The 17,964-nt window shown below is 36.9% G+C and overlaps 2 protein-coding genes across 2 annotated transcripts in view; both read right to left on the bottom strand.

The window, feature by feature from the left end:
- Positions 1-17,964, bottom strand: part of LOC128866586 (myosin light chain kinase, smooth muscle) — a 165,520-nt gene that overhangs the window by 109,500 nt on the left and 38,056 nt on the right. The window contains exons 3-6 of the mRNA XM_054107446.1: positions 11,786-12,077; positions 11,215-11,699; positions 10,946-11,037; positions 38-250 (exon numbers count right to left, since the gene is read on the bottom strand). Coding sequence (XP_053963421.1) covers positions 38-250; positions 10,946-11,037; positions 11,215-11,699; positions 11,786-12,077 — 1,082 coding nt within the window. The remainder of the gene's footprint in view (positions 1-37; positions 251-10,945; positions 11,038-11,214; positions 11,700-11,785; positions 12,078-17,964) is intronic.
- Positions 14,967-15,293, bottom strand: LOC128866592 (cytochrome c-2-like). The gene has a single exon (XM_054107451.1). The coding sequence runs from the start codon at positions 15,291-15,293 to the stop codon at positions 14,967-14,969; it is 327 nt and encodes a 108-aa protein (XP_053963426.1).

Raw genomic sequence — 17,964 nt, 5'->3', positions numbered from 1 at the left:
ATAATGAGAAAAATAAGAAACCGATATCTCTACTCACTGTCCATTGTGACGTTACAGGTTGAAATGCCCACACAACCTTCATAGCTAGTGACTACACATTTCCATTCGCCTTCGTCACAACTCTCAGAGGGCTTAACCTCGATCATATAGACGCCCAAGCCATCTTCAATTAATTTGTAACGTTCGCCAGGCTCAATGCGGCCATTTTTATTGTACCAGATGACAGTTTTCGGCCATGGTGGTACCACAACTGAAAATAATTACGAAAAAATTACAAATTAGGTATATCAAATATAATCACTTTTAATGTATAAATACCCTAAAATGTTCCAAAAAATAACAACAAAAGCGCATTTTTTTCTATGGCCCAAAAAGTGAGTCATATATATGCATATACAGTCTGTGTCAGAAAAAATTAATCGCGATTATTCATGAAGTATAAAAGATATATATTTAAAATTTTTTACATGAAAGTGTGCACAAAACTACGAGTCGCAATTACTCAGATTTTGCGAACTTGACGCACGAGTTGCTTTAAATCATGGTCTGGCCTTCCGGAAAGATGCGTTTTCATAGTTCCCCATATATTTTCAATGTGATTGGCGCTTGGGGACTGGGAAGGCCAATCCAATACTGTGACGCCATTTTCTTGTGTGTGTTTTTCTGAGATCAGTGGTTTTGATGATGTGGGGCGGTAGGATATGTTCGCCTCCTTCAGTCGACGTTCGATGGTATTGATACTCACATCGATTCCCTTTTTAGTAAGAATTGTGCGTGCTTGGCGTAGTCGCAAAGGATGATCACTTCGTCAGTTGGACGATCACTTTATCTTGCTTTTTTGTCGTCAGTCGCCTCAAACATTTTTGTACATCTTATACCGCTGATTCCACATCACAACAAACTATTTTCATTTTTTAATTACTTTTGCAGTCGCGGCGTAAGATAATTTCGGCCCTTTCGAAAGCGTGCATAAAAATACCGCCTCGAAAGCTTCGTGCACTTCTCACACAATTTTGGTTGGTTGCGTTTACGGGAAAGTTTCGAACGACACTAACCTGAGTTAGCACTGGTGTCGTAGCCCTTGAGTGGGACTGTTATGCAGCAAAAAACAGAACGAAATATAATTTGAAGTTACAAGAAAAAAACTGGTTCTTTCTTCTGACACAGACTGTATTTTTTTTAATACATATTTACCCGTGCCGCCGTGCCAACGCCTTAAAAATTACTTACCATTCAATTTGCATGGGAAAAAGTACACTCTTCCGTAAATTTGGTATAAAATATTTAATGATCGATATTATTTAATTTTCACTTTTAATTTCTCTTCATAAATGTCCAAAAAAATTATACCGAAAATAATAAAAGCCAGATTATTTAGTATTTTATTTTTTTAATTTTTTTTTTAATTTTGCGCGGGGTTTGGGGTCACTATAAAAGTAGTCAATTTCTTCATTTTTTTAATAAAATAAAATCTATAAATTTTTGAACGGTTTTGATTGAAAGTTAAGAGAGAAAATTAATTGGCATCGATCTGTAAAGATGTACTACATTTAGGGAAAAGTGCATTTTTGTCTATGCAATTTGAATAGTAATTTTCAAGGCGTGGGTGGCTAGGGTGTATATCAAGGGGACAGATACCTGTAAAATTTCGAAAAAAAAGTTTTTTTCATAAAATGTTAGTATAATCCTTTAAGAATATATCAAACAAATTTTAGAATGTAAATTTAAGTATTTCTTATATTACAGATCGTCAACCGTGACGACTCTGTTTTTTGCGTACGAGCGCTGGGAGAGGTTGAATTTTCTTATATTCAAACTTTAGACACGTTTTTCTCAAAACTATATTTTTCGAATTGGCGTACACGATAACTCGAAAAGTTATTGAGCAATCTCCCTGAAATTTTGCACACACCTTTTTTACGATATTACTTTCTATGTAAATTAACAAGTTTTTGAAAGTTTTTCGAAAAAATATTGTAATTTTTTTGAAGCAAAAATAGTAGGAAAATTCGCCCCAAAATTCATTTTTTTTTTAAGCTTTTTCTTCCGCGAATTTTACTTTTTTTTATTTTTGTTTAATTCATATAGAAATTATGACATGAATAAACAAAAAAAAATTTGGTTTTTTGTATTCACGTTGCCGATGCTACAATGCCCGATGATTGAGAAGCCCCGCTACGACCTTCCTGGAAGAATTGAGTGTACATCCGCCATTTTAAATGATTAAAATCAAAAGAAAAACTTGTTTATATTATTTTAATGTATAAATAAACTGTATGCCAATTTTGAAAAACATATATTGGGTTCTTCATTTTAAATAATTTTAATAAAAATCAGGGAAATATGGCCGTTTACAGGTATCTGTCCCCTTAAAAATCATACGTAGTGGTAAAACCATAGCTTAAATATTTTTGATTAGAAAATGAACAAACCCATCCATAAATTGGAAGTACATCCGTTTTCAAAGACGGTTTAAGTTTAGCAATCCCATATGGGGCATCATCGGAAGACAAAATCAGAGAGTCAAAATTGACAAGGGAGTTTTAATGAAGAATCGAATATGCATTGAGCAATGCCCGCAGAAAAATTTGAACAGAAAAATTCAGCAAAAAGATTAGCAACATTTGTGCAGTTACTAGCAAACTTTTATTTGGATGCCACAAACCTCCAAAATGACATTGAATTAGCATTAAGGGGTTAAATACGTCCAGAATTAAAAAAAAAAATCTATTTTTTTTTTGTCGATACTTCGAAAGTATTGTATCTTCAGAGTATACTCTGAAATTTTCATGCGGAAATTCCCATACTATAGCTTCTACAGCCCATTAATTAGGTAGAGAGCGGTCCTGTATCTCAAACTTTAAACTCGTTTTTCTCGAAACTACTTTTTCCGGCACGGTTTTAAATTTTTGAAGAGTGTTTTTTCTATAGATTTGATTTTTAATATTTTTATTAAAAAAATTAATTAACATAATTAAAGTGTGACATTTATGACGTAAAACGAATACTTTCTTTCAAAAATCTGGCTCGACGGACAATAACTGCACCTTTTTTTAGAAGACTTTTTTTCATTTTTAAAGATTCGTCAACATTTCAATGATGCAGGCTGTGGAGTATTTTTTTTTTCATTATACTTTGGGGCACATGATTTTTATTTACTAATTTTTGTAAAGAAAAATTAAAATAAATTTTTTTATAAAGTTTAAGGACTAATCAATACTTTTTTTATATTTATTTCTATTGCCATCTCTTCTAAAAACAGTTTTTCTTTTAGCGCATTTTTGGCCCCTTAATATTCGACTCCATCTCCTTTCAGATATTTCTGATATTCTACAAAAGAAACTTGGCTTCCAGATTAATATTAATTCATACCGCTACAATTTCTTCTCATATGTATCCGGTTGCAAAATTGTAAACACACTATTTTTTTTATATTTTTTTTTTATAAAAATATTGTTCTTTCTGCAACAAAAACCATATAACGCCTAAGCAGTTACCATTAATAAAGTGCAAGTTTCAAGTGTCTAAAAAATATTCTTGATTTTTGAGATTTTTTTTCGCTGAGCAGTCACCTCTTTTCTTCCATACAAAGCGCGTGCTCGAATTTTTTTATATGGAAGAAAAAGAATAGCACCGTCAATAAAAAAAATTTTAAAAATCAACGGTATTTTCTAATCAAGTATTAAGTACACCTAGAGCACTACAATTCAATGGGCTACAAAACTGCATACTCAGAAAAATTCTAAATGGTTAACAAGATGCAACTTGTTATGAAATTTTAAAAAATGTTGTACAAAGTTTGAAACTTATATTATATAATTTTTGTTATGGTAAGACCAATATTTTTACAAAAAAGTAGTGATGTGTTTATAATTTCGTAACGGGGTGTATATGAGGAGAAATCGTAGAGGTATGAATAATATCAATCTGGAAGCCAAGTTTCTTTTGAAGAATATCAGAATTATCTCAAGGGAAATGAAGTCGAATATTAAAGTTAATCCAAAGAAGAATTTTGGAGTTTTGTTGAATACAAAATATTTAGCTCTACCATCAGCACTCTTTCGCGCGGAAAAGTTTGCTAGTAACCTAACAAATGTTGCTAATCTTTTTGCCGAATTTTTCAGTTCAAATTTTTCTACTGGCAATGCTCAATGCATATTCGATTCTTCAATAAACTATCTTGTCAATTTTCAAAAAACAAAAAAATGGGAGGAGAATTCTGGCTGCCACGTCGCTTGGGTTTCAACCGAATTCTGCACGATCATTTCACATGTATTCACACACTCGTCCAATCAGTCGTTGTTCAGACGGAAGCAAAGTGTCATTGGTTGATTTATTTCGTATATCACCAACATAATCTCAGTTATTTTGTAAACACATCCCAAGTAACGTCATCCCATCAGCTGATTCTGTCAAATTCGCTCAGAGCCGAGTAACGGTCTGCTAAAGAGCACACCCCTAAACATGTTTCCACCAAAGATCTAATAAAAGTTAGAGGAAATGCAATACGTATTGATATTCACAGCTTTAACCTAATAACTGCATGGCTACCCAAAAAAATATTCACAGTAGAGTTTGAAGTAGTTAGCTCGGCTGCCGACTTAGTTGCTTTGTTTGCAGCGCATATGTATATCAGCTTGAAAAATACTATGTACAATAATTCGATAAAGCTGCAAACTCCTTCGGTAATTTTAGTTACGCCTGCAATGTAGTGGAAGGTATGCCCCTTGAGCCGTAGTTCTTTCTTGCGCAAGTCTCGCGCTATTTTCGTGTATTGTTGGATATTCAAGGTCCAGCTTATCAAAAAATTTAGATGACCCTACGAATGTAAACTCGTATTAATGTGAATTTACAAATAGAAGTCGCTACAATCTTATGGCGTTTTTTAATGGATTTTTTTTTTTTTTACGAGTCTTTTCCATGCCAAAGTTACTTTTGCAGGCTTGCAATCGCCGGCTAGAAAACTGTTTATGCGAAGTACCGGAACGAGTGCATTCAGCCGCTAAGTTACAGAAAAAAATCTTAATAAACTTTTTCATGTAATTTTTACAACAACTTTCATCAGACCGTAGTATTACTGGCTGAGAGGGTGAGACTGAAAAAATCGTGCATTTGATTTTTATTGCCGATCCTAATGGGCATATGTACATGCACCCAACTCTCTTTTTACACGATTTTCAAATAAAACGGTTCACTATTCAATTTTTTTTTTAGAGTATGTAGCCAGTGTGCTAATTAGGTTCGTTCTTGCACGATCCTCAAAACAGGAAATATTTTTCAAAACAAAACATAATTTTTGAACGCTTGTCTTATTAGGTAGAACATTTTTAGCTTGTCTATTTGTATACTGCAGCTGATTAGTTCACAAGTGTCAAATATGACTGAAATACGACGCCATTTGCAAAACTAAAAAAATTTCCGATAAGGTGATTAATTTTGCGCCACCTTGTATAAACAACTCGCGAAAGTAAAAAAAGCCATGGCTCATGACAGACTTTGTTACAACAAAAAAAAAATAACAGAAGCCGTTAATAATTTAAAGAAAATCCAACAGGGCATATCTTTACATTCTGTCAAAAAAATATTGGGAATAGTTAATTTAAAAAGCGCGCGTCACAAATACTTGTATGTCAAAATTTCTTTTGCTGGAATGTGGGTACAACTGTCCTCTATAGTGTTGCCGAGTTTGAGCGTGATCTTTAAATTTAGCTTGGTTTTGGCATTTAATTATTATATCAGTAAACCGAAGATGAGCTCTGCGATTTTCACTATGGATAAAAATATCGAACAAAGAATTTGTCTTAAATTTTGTGTTTTGAACAGGATTTCGCGTTGAAAATGTTGCAGAAAGTCTATGGCGAGGGTGTTTTATTAAACCCACGGGTCAACGAGTGGTATGAGGCTTTTGCAGAGGACCTAGAAGTCGTGGGAGATTTGCTTCGATCTGGTCGTCCATCAACGTCTTCAACGGATGTAAACGTCGACAAAGTCAAGGAAATGGTGCAGGAAACCGCTTGTGACCTTAGCGTGTCTCACGTTTCAATCCGCAACACTTTACACCATCAATTGGGTATGAGACGCCAAGACGCGTCGCAGGTCGACTCGTTCCAAGAGAGTTTAATTTCTTTCAAAAAACACATCGAAAGAAGGTGGCTGAAGACATGATTGAGCAAGTGAATTCGGACCCAACGTTTATCCAGTGCATCATAACAGGTGATGAGACGTGGGTATATGAGTTTGACATGCAAACCAGTCAACAGGCGGGTGAATGGCGCTATCCACATGAGCCGAAGCCCAAAAAACCACTTCAAAGTCGGTGAAAAGTGAAAGTCGTACTACTCGTTTTCTCTGATTATCATGGTGTTGTGCACTCGGAATCTCGGAATTCGTTCCAAATGGTACTACGGTAAATAAAGAATATTATTTGGAAGTTATGCCTCGTCTGAGAGTGAATGTGCATAGGAAACGGCCTAATTTGTGGAAAGAAAACTTACACAAGGCTCATATTGTGAGCACTTTTTTGTCCAAAAACTCGACAAATATCATCGAACAACCACCGTATTCACCGGATTTAGTCCCCTGTGACTTTATCCTGTTTCCAAAACTTAAGGTAGTAGTCTGGTAACTTATTTTGAAGATTTCGAATTTCGGTTTTTAACATATTTTGAAAGTGCGATATATTGGTAATATACTGTACAAATTTTAGACCGAAATTCGAAATATTGACGAAATTATAGCACATACATGAGAGCGTCTCGTACTTGCGCGCGCTAAGCCTCTAAAACTTTAAACGCGTTTTTCTCAAAACAACGTTTTTCCGGATGGCCGTCGTGAAAACAAATTTTCTATCTAACGGATTGAGCTGAAATTTAGATATGTTTTTCTACACATCAATAGATCTGGCGGGTAGTAGATTTAAGGGGTTATACGCAGTTATGAAACAAATAAAAGACGGGTTGTCAAGGATTTATCCTGAAGAAACTTCGGAATATTTTAATTTGAAAATTTTTGGCGGTTATAAAAGCATCCTTCAAGAACGTAACAAAATTTTTTATTTATGAAAATGTTGATTATAGAGCGCGCTGCAGGCGATTTCTGGAACCTCCTTTAAAAAAAGACGAATTACGGTGTACATCGTAACTCAGGATTGGAATATCTGAAATCAAAAAACCAAACAAATTTTGTTAATGGACTATGAATAAGTTCGTGCGGTTTTTTTTCGAAATTTCAAACTTTATTGACGTAAAATGGTTACAAATTTAATATTCAAAATATTGTCCATCGCTTACTACTACTTTTTCCCATCTTTCTGGCAATTCACGGATTCCCTTTGTGAAAAATTCGGTCGGTTTTGCCGCAATCCACGAATCGATCCATTTTTTGACTTCATCGTAATTACGGAAGTGCTGGTCAGCCAGGCCATGTTGCATCGATCGGAAGAGATAGTAATCGGATGGCGCAAGGTCTGGACTATACGGCGGGTGGGGTAGGACATCCCATTTGAGCGTTTCTAAGTATGTTTTGACCACTTGTGCAACATGTGGCCGAGCATTGTCATGTTGCAAAATAACTTTGTCGTGTCTATCGGCGTATTGCGGCCGTTTTTCTCGCAGTGCTCGGCTCAAACGCATCAATTGTCGTCGGTAGACATCCCCCGTAATCGTTTCATTCGGTTTCAGTAGCTCATAATACACAACACCCAGCTGGTCCCACCAGATACACAGCATAACCTTCAGGCCATGAATATTCTGCGCCGACGTCGATGTTGAAGCATGGCCAGGGTATCCATACGTTGCCCGACGTTTTGGATTGTCGTAATGGACCCACTTTTCATCGCCAGTCACAATTCGATGCAAAAAACCCTTTCTTTTGTGCCGTTGAAGCAGTTGTTCGCATGCCATAAAACGGCGTTCAACGTCTCTTGGCTTCAATTCATACGGCACCCAATGGCCTACCTTTCGGATCATTCCCATGGCTTTTAAACGTTTGGAAATGGTTGATTGATCAACTCCCAAAGTTTTTGCAACCTCTTCTTGCGTTTGAGCCGGATCTTGATCGAGCAATTCCTCCAATTCGGTATCCATGAACTTTGGCGGCGCACCCTCGCGTTCTTGGTCTTCCAAGCCAAAATCACCACTTTTAAAGCGTGCAAACCACTTCTGGCACGTTCGCTCAGATAGAGCATGCTCACCATAAACTTCCACCAAGATACGATGACTTTCGGCTGCTTTTTTCTTCATATTAAAATAATGAAGAAGAATTCCCCGCAAAAACACATTATTTGGCACGAAATTCGACATTTTCAAGTGTGGTAAAAATATTGTTGTTTACGCTTCAAATAAAAAACTTATACTGACGTTTGTGCCTTACGACAGTAGCTCTCCAATGAATGTTTGGGAATGTGGATCGATGGAATAATAATCAAGTTACGCCATCTGTTGTAAAACCGCACGAACTTATAAATAGACCTATTAATATATTAGATTATCTAGTAATTAATCGTTCGGCTAATCAAAATAGTGAATTTTCACAAAATGGCAGCTTTTAAAAGAAATGATTTCGATTTTCACGTTAAAATTTGGCCATAAATTGATTATAAAATGGAAAATAAGTATCAGATTTACAAAAGGAACGATTAATTACTAGAAAATGTATCTTTAAAGATTGAGTTAAAACGGTTGACCGATAAAACAAGCCGTTTTCGAGATATCGTGTACACCGACTTGAAAAATTCCGTTTTGAAAAAACACGTTTAAAGTTTCAATACCTACCTTAAAACGTGCCGAGGCATCTCTACATATTTAGGTATAACTCCGAAAGTATTGCTTAGATCTACTTCAAATTTCGTGCGTATACTTTTGAATATATGTACATTACAAAAATGCAATAAAAAATCGATTTTTTTGAAAGTCATAACTGCGTATAACCCCTTAATTTATTTCGTCCCCAACTTTCCATTTTTTAGTCCGATTTCCACTTTAAAAAAAGACAATTTTCTTACGAAGTCCGCCATTTTGTTATTTTTTGTCAAAATCATTTGATCTTTCTAGCCGCCAGAACGACAAGCACACTGATTAATAAGCAATTTGTTTTTTCTGTTTCAGATGACCACAAGTGACGAAATCACGCCGGCCAGCCACTGTACCTCTTTTTTTGCCGCTTGCTGCAGTGTACAAAAATAGTATCAAAACATTAAAAAAAAAAAAAATTTTTTTTTCTACACCTTCTGATACCTTTAATAACATATCAGAAAATTAAACTGATTGAATTTTATTTTCCCTTCCAAAAAATGTCCCAAACATGGCCTCAAAAAACGTGTAAGTTACCAGACTACTACCTTAAATTGCGACTCCGCGGACGAAGCTTTGAGTCTATAAAGGCCATGAAGAATAATTCGCTGAAGGAGCTGAAAAATGCGTTTAAATGGAGCTTTGATTACTGGACTAATCGTTGGCATATGTGTATTGCTTCGAATGGAGCCTCTTTTGAAGGCGACAAAATATATTTTGATGATTAAACAATTATTTTGCGTTTTATTGAACAATTCCCGCTACTTTTTTGACAGAATGTATTTCTATTTCTCTAGTTTCCCCAGTTCAAAAATTCTAAACAAAAAAAAACAATATTTTAAAGAATTCATTAAATTCACAATAAATAAAAAGGCAAAGTAAAAAAATGTACAATCCCGGCCGTAATAAACGTGTACGCTTATTATCAAGTAGCCATGAAGATGTAGTTACGAAATTATTTTTCTTACTAATTTCAATTATAATTTTTATGTTTTGTACTTATGAATTGAATTTTCACTGTACACTAATATTTATTTTATTTACTTTTTTGTAATAAAAATTTATTATTTTTGAAATGAATTTCATATTTTCTTCCTTTGTACGCTTTTTTGGGAAAATATTTAGTTTTTGTAGTTTTTTCATCTTACAAGATTTTTTAAAGTTGTTAAACATATCCCCAAATGTTCCATATGTCGCATGAATTTTTTTACACGATTCTTCTTTTCACGCAATTTTAAGGAACGTATCTGCGGGGAGAAATAAACTTGGGTGCATATATAAAAAATATAAAAACAAATTAAAAATTTTTTGCAGCATACTGATTAAAATTATAATCATCTACAATATCTGCATATGAGAATTCCAAAGTACGTCTGCATAACTGTATATATTTTTGCCTATTCACATGCGATCATACTCGCACTATACCTCCGAGCAAGAATCCCAACGGGCGCAAAACACGAATGCGTTCTCTGTTCTCATTCTGTCTGTATGCATGCGCTCCCACTTTAATCTCAATTCGATTGCTATACCATTTTCATTTGACATCCATTTGTTTTGATCACCGAATTCGCTTTTGCAGCAACACGTAGCCACTTACCAACATAAGCAATACCACACACACACACACACGCGCACATGAGCACAATGCTCAACACGATCAAGCAAAAATGTAGCTGACCTACCACAAACACGTCAAATGTTCCAACAATTTAGACGAGTTCAAGTTTGAGATTTTCAATGTTTCCGTGAAAAGAATCAATTAAGTGCCTATTGCGCATAGCAAACTTTGCAAAATACATACATACACATAAGTACTTATATGCAGATATGTAGATCACACAGGCTACTTATGTAGGTGCGAACGTCAATCGCACGAAACGTCAATGTGACAACAGCCATTTGTCGATTTGAACGCCAGCAGCGACAGCTACGTTCGCGCATGAACGCGCCTGTCTGAGACATATGTACATACATACTTTTACTGAGTAGTGACGCAAGTTTGCGAAAACATTTTATTTGTTTTTTCGTGCCCACCTCATTATTTTGCTCGTTGCTTGTCGGGCAACTGTGTGATTGGCTATGGGCCAAAAATTGGAAGTATTGAGCAACGGCACAATCATGACCACGACTACTACCTACAAAATCACACTTACCTTGGCATCCGAGTACAATTGATTCACCAATGCGGACACTCGCGTTGCGCAGCTCGTTCGTAAATATCGGCGGGGGTGCATTGTTGGGGATGCTATGCGCAAGCGATTAATATGAGAGTGATATGTAGAGCATGAATTTAATGAGCGCGAGAAAGGCGTAAAAGAGAAGAAATAATAAGAACCAATTATTTGTTGTACTGGTACTTTTATAAGTGCCATCAAGAGATGTGAGTGTTAATGAGCTTTTCTTACAACTGTCTTGTTCTTACCTGTCAGCTGGCTTAAGCGAACCTTCTCTACTGCCACGTCCCACTACATGCACCTTTGAACTGGAATATGATTTGCCCATACAGTTGACCGCCTCGCAGGTGTAGGTGCCCAATGATGTGGGATCGTCTGCATTGGCGGTTAACGCAAATACATCACCAGCCTTGATCTCTTTGGAATCCTTAAACCAACGCAACTGTGGTGTGGGCACACCAACCACCTTACACTCGAGGGAAACAGTGCCTTGCTGTGTCAGCACGGCACGTAACTCCTCAATGAACTCTGGTGATTTGTAGGCTTTTGGCACTAATACATTTAAATGAGCAATACATGAATTGCGTCCACCCGAATTCTCAGCCAAAACCATCCATTGGCCGCCATCCTCCAAAATAACAGGACTAACTTCCAGATAGTGGAAATTACCCTCATTTATCTCTTTAATTCGATCGTTTTCACATATTCGGCGATCATTTCGGTACCAGGTGAGCTATAGCGTATGCATTTACGAGTACATATATGAAAGTATAATCTTTTAATAGCATTTCTTTAAGTTAGAAGTCAGCCAAAGCTTACCTTTAACTCTGTGGAACTTCGTATTTCGACTAACAATCGAGTACGCGTTCCCACCTTCACCGATAGATCGACCAGTCGTCGTAGAAATATAGGTGGATCCTCACCCGTCGATCTGTCCTCGACAATGAGCTCCACATCTTTGCGAATAACATTGTTGCTTTTCGTTCTAGCTATCAAAGTATAATGACCGGCGTCCTCCCGTTGCACGTGCTCCACGGCCAATTGCACAGCGGTGCTGGTCTGTGTTATTCGAAAGCGATCGGAATTCTCAATTGGTAATTCTCCACGGCTCCTATAGGGAGAAGAGATGAAAGACAATGTAAATAAAATCTTAAGTAATCAATGAGGATATAAACAAAAATAGAAAAAAAATTCACTCACTCAAACACTCAAAATGTCTAACTATGACTTTTATACATGAATCATGACTTTTATAAAAATAATTTTGTATTCAAAAGTAATGAATTTATCGGCAATAACAAAGCCCAATAAACAGGTAGTAGCAGTTGAACAGGTGATTTGATTTTGTTTTATTTATTTGGTCTCTAAATTATCAAATTTTTATGAAAATACTCTAAGATGACAATCTTTTTTTATAGATTTTGACTTTCCAGGGACCGAAAGAAAGACACAAAATGCATTGCTACTACTCGTAGCTCAACGCTTAAAGTGAACAACGAGTAGACACAATTTTTGTCTTCTTTGAATGAAGCAAAGAGCTCCATAGTCAGGTCATATGTCACGAGTTATAACTCGTCTAAATCGGAAGGGGCACAATTTTTTATAAAAGCGTACAACTATTAGCGTATTCCGATGATACCGACAGCTTTTTTGATGACAGGAGGTCCTTCGTTTTGTCCTCGTTCACCCCTAGATTCGTTCGCTTTGCTTCATTATCCATTTTGGAAACGGCAAAACTAACAGCGCGGTTGTTAAACCCGGGATGTCCACTTGTTCCATTTGGTATAGCAATAAACAGTAAATCAAGCAGATCAAATCAGTTCTCAATTTCTCGTGAAAAAAGTAATTGGAAAGTCTTAAAAATATGGAAGGACATGTAAAAAGCTAGATTTTTCTAAAATTAATCTTATTTAGAAAAAAAATGTGTTAAAAAAACAAGACGTCAATTTATAGGAACTTTCGACACAGATATTGTCGCTTTTGCATAAAAGTGTACACGCTCTTATGTGACTGTACGGACCGTAAATATATCCATTGATGAGTTTCATTAAATAAAAAACAGGAAATCTTTTCTGTTAGGTTTTGTCAAATTTTAACATTTTTTCCTTCAATACAGATAAGAAATATTTGGAGATGGGGTATGGCTCGATGGAAAAATTGGTGGGGGAGTATTTTGCGAGGACCTCCCCATCAAACTCAATTTTAGGCTTCCGGACTACTGTAGTGTTTAAAGAAGCATTGGATTAGTTGCTCGGAATTAAAGAAGCATTGGATTAGTTGCTCACTTCTGTAATTACTGCAAAGAACATAAATATCTACTCCGACAGCCATCAGCAGTTAGGGCCTAGGAATCGTTGTTTGTGCGTTTGAAATAAGTCGGCAAATATCTGACTTCTCTCTCGACTGCATTGGAACACTTCAATATTGGACTCATCTGGGTTCCCGATCACAGCGGCAAAAAGAGAAACTGGACTGGGCTGATGAGCTGGCTAGACAGGAGACCCCGAAGCAAAATGAGAGGATTGGAGTTCCCCTTAGAACTTGCGGTCTACTCCTGGAAAGATGGGACAGTGCGTAAACGTGCAAAGCCGCGAGTTCCTTTCAACCACGGGTAGATCGGGTGCACTCGAAGGAACTTCTAAGGCTAACAAAGCCACATCTCTCGAATTTGGTAGGTATCCATACCAGTGAGACTTGGGATTGTTTCAAGTCATTTGTGCAGAAGCTGTCTAGAGGAGGAGGTGAAATCTCTTCTCAACACCTCCTTCTCAGCTTCTCTGCTCTGCTCTCGTCAGGCAAAGATTTAGACATCTGGGCTCTCACTTTTTTGCTACACCTGCATCACTAGCTTGAAGCGGTTAATACCATGTAGTTAGTGTGGGCATTCATTTATCGTATGCTTCAATGCTTTGGAGTTAGAAACCAGCCATTTAAAAATAAAAAGTGTGCCTTTGCTCTTAAAAAGATGGGGTACTCTTTGCCTTTGTGGCACATGCCCATTGAATTCATGTACTGTGTTTAGATTAGATTTGATTCGATTTGTGGGGAGTTGGACAAGTCCAAGCACTCAGTCAGGAGACCATTGTACTACACCCGGATAGATTTCAGTAGAAAGAATAGACAGACAGGATAGATATAGTATGGATGGTAAGACGGATAAATTAGTTTGAGGTCACTCTTCCAAAAAATCTCTTGGATTCATTGATGAATCCTAAGAGATCCGGAAGAGAAAGAGTATCAACTTTACCCATACTAGGTGTATCGCAACCCAATATCCTAAGTCTGGTGCTGTAAAACGCAGGAGAGCTACAGAGAAAATGCTCTGCAGTGTCGTCATTCTCAAAACAGAATAGGCATATCGGGCTATATACGACCCCCATGGCAGCCATATGCTGACCACATGCGTTGTGCCCAGTGATTACACCCACCACTACTCTCGGGTCCATTCTGCTGAGTTTTAGAAGAAAGCTCGCTATTTTCCTGTTTGGTTCTTTCACAAAGCACTTGGCTACTCTGCACGAGTTCAACCCTCTATGGGTAGACCTCATAAAGTCGTCAATCCATAGTTGAATCGATGCGGAATTGACACGTAGAAAGGGTTCAGGGCCTAGTGGCATACTTGCAGAGCCTTTATTAGCCAATTTATCAGCTAACTCATTCCCTGTAATGCCACAATATCCAGGCACCCAAATAAGATTAACTTTGTTGTGTTTTGCAACACTGTTCAGTTTTGTCCTACATTCACCGACTAACTTCGAAGAGCAGCGTGGGTTAGCAAGGGCTTTCAGTGCAGCTTGACTGTCACTACAAACTACAATACTGCTGCCCCGACACTTTTTCTACCTCCTACCGAAGCTTACGACAGGCACCCGATTGTCCACTGCCACCTTCGACGCCTACTGTGTTTAAATCCTTAATAATAAAACGTGAAGCATCAATGAGGAGGCTTACTTTTTGGCAGCTTATTTTACAGTTCTTGATAGTTTTTCGTGGATTAGATTTACTTGGCGTCTGTTTTCAGGTAAACAATAAGACCAGCACGCTCGTTGGGCTTTTTCAGCCCGGCGAAGATCATCTTTGTGCCTGGGTTGGATTTCTTGGGATTCTCTAAGTACTCACAGAGGGTAGCCGCATTCCAAGTAATACCTTTCACTTTTTTGGCAACTGTGTAAGTGAAACCCGCAGCCTGATCAGTTTTACGGCCAATCAGACCATGCAGGTTAGGGTCGACCTTGTGAGTGCCACGAGCTTCGATAGTATCACGTTGAGTACAACGTTGGGCGAAGAGTTTATTGCTCTTTATAACATGACCAGCTCGTACGCCCATGCTTGCCCTTTTTAGGGGAAGCTAATAGGTACTCGCTATTGAACATAAATACAGCGAAGATTAGTGTTTTTGCAAGATTTTAGCGAGAATAGGGTTTTGTAAAAAATAAGGATTATGTACAGTACGTTTATTTAAGAATACACACAGAAAATTTAATATCGTTCCGGTGAATATTTTCGAAGTTACACGCAAATTTGAAAAGGCCCTTCAAAGGGCTTGAAAGTAGAAGGCCGGAGCTGCAGCGCGTTTTTCTCAAAATAGTATTTTCAAAGTCGGTGACCAACATTACTCGAAATCGGCTAAACCGATGAGTCCCAAATTGTAATACGAGCTTCTTAAACATACTTTTTAGTAGGTTAGGTTAGGTTGAAGCGGTTGTCCTGTGAGACACACTCAGGCTCATAGCCCATTGTGAGAAGCTTTCCCTATTTCTCCTAAAACCAGTGTGTGCTTTTCAAAAATTTCAGAATAGCTCCTATTTCTGCGAAACTGGGATCTTCAAATTCGTTAAAAAATTGTCTGCCTAGAAAAGCAAATCTCCGTCTGGATAGAGCAGGACAATGCTAGTCTCTGAATCTTGTCAAGTTTTTGATGTTCACCCCTTTCTCAAGGGCATTCCACCATATTACAATACCATAGTAGAGAATAGGCCTAACCACTCCTGTGTACAGCCAGTGTATCATTCTGAGTTCCAATCCCCATTTCTTTCCAATTTTATTTACTTTTTAGTAATTAGTTAAAGATTTTTTCACACCGATAAATATTTTTTTATATAAACAATTTAATGCTGAAATTTTGGTCAAAAGTCTATTTTTTCTTTTTGCGAAACCGCCATTTTGTCAAAACAATTTATTTCACTTCTTTCTTCGATTAATTACTAGATTTAACATTAATTTAACGAAATCTGTTTGGTTTTTAATCTCAGAGGATCCAGTTCAGAGATATAGTGGCCACCGCAAAACGTCTTTTTTGAGAGGAGCTCCCGGAGATCAGCGCTAGCTCCTTACCAAATAAATATTTGTACCAATACTAAGTCTTAAAATACAGTTAAAAGAGAACATATTATGTGTACAAATTTTTAGATCAATAAGTTTAAAAATGTTCTCAAAAGAAATTCTGGAAAATTCGCTTTCTTTCGGCCTTCTAACTGTATATAACCCCTTAACCCGCCGTGTGGGCACCGGGTCTGACCAGACATCTTCGACTTTGGACGTGAATTTAACATATTTCTTTATAGCCAACGACTTGAGCTGCGAGGTAGCTTCCTAAAATTTAAGTTTTCTATCGATTTATGGAAACAACCTTTTAAAAAGGATCCTCGAACAGGACTAAACCGGCCAGACCCGGGTGACCAAACGAAGGTTTTAAAAAAACTTTTGTCGAAAGTTCAAGTACATTTCAAAACCAAATAATTATTTTCAAAACGAATGCAAACAAATCGAATGAACTGCCAATAAGCTTACAATCAACAAAGTAAGAGCAACAGCCAGCGAAAGGTGAGCATTAAATGGGAAGCGACTTCATCGATAATCAGCTGTAAAGTCAACATTTCACATCAAACCTTCAATAATGGCAATGATGGAGGGCCAACAACAAATTGATATATTTAAATTACAACACAAAAAATGTTAACCACAACACATGCGATTTTTTGGTAATGCTGGAGGAGGGAATGCAAAGTGCGCAAACACCAAAAACAAAAAAACTCTACAAAACTATTTGGCCTCTAGCTACTGAAGGGGTAGAGTGAAGAGTTCGGCGAATTCTTACCGAAAGCGCAGAAATGTGAAAATGCAAAGGTAAACACCAATTACTAACGAACGAACTGAGCGAGGTTCAAAAGCGAACAAAAAATGCAAAATTTTAGCGCTAACAGCATCACGGCGCGGCAATCGAATAGCGCGGGTGGTATTGAAGAGCGCTTAAGGGCAAGACGCGGCTATATGTAATGAGCAGGGTTAGGGTTTTAAGGCATTTGCCTATTTTGTCTGCGTGATCCTATCTGTTCACGAAATCAAGAATTACGCGATTGGCATCTTTTTTATACAAAATATAAATATTTATTTATCCTTTTTTGTGCCTTTTTTGATATTGTCGCCTTTTTCCGCCTTTTCTAACTGCTTTGCCTTTTTCTTGCCTTTTTATATTTAAAGCCTGACGAAGTACCTTGGATTTGGCTCAACTTTTTTGTTTTACAACCCTGCTCTCTACTCATCAGCTGATTTCTATTTCTTCTTCAGCTTGCGATATGATGAGTTTCTTTTTTTTGTAGATAAAACTTGACATTTTCAAATTCGTGCGTTAATTTTCTTTGTGAGTTAAATATTTGCGATAATTTAAAGTGCCTAAAGCACATTCTTATAATTCCGAGAAAATCCGCGGCTATATAAAAGAATTTGGGGAAGACGTACTTTCGACTGACGGAAAGATTCTTATTTGTTCATGCTGTGGAATAAAAGTAAATCACGACAAAAAACAGCATATTCAACAACATCTTAAAACGGAAAAACACAAAAAAGCGGCGACATTGAAACTGGCTCCGAAGGCACAATCTATAACTTCATTTTTAAATAATGCCACATCAAGCGAGTTTTTCAGAGATCTCACCAAAATGATGGTAGCCTGCGATATACCTTTAATAAAAGCCAATCATAAAGAGTTCAAATCGTTT

This window comes from Anastrepha ludens, chromosome 6 (genome assembly GCF_028408465.1).
Source record: "Anastrepha ludens isolate Willacy chromosome 6, idAnaLude1.1, whole genome shotgun sequence".
In the NCBI taxonomy this organism is placed as follows: domain Eukaryota; kingdom Metazoa; phylum Arthropoda; class Insecta; order Diptera; family Tephritidae; genus Anastrepha; species Anastrepha ludens.
Note: the sequence above shows the minus strand (reverse complement) of the source record. Positions and strands in the feature narration are given on the sequence as shown.

Coding starts and splice junctions, on each gene's coding strand:
- LOC128866592 (XM_054107451.1), bottom strand. CDS start 15,293: ATGGGCGTACGAGCTGGTCATGTTATAAAGAGCAATAAACTCTTCGCC.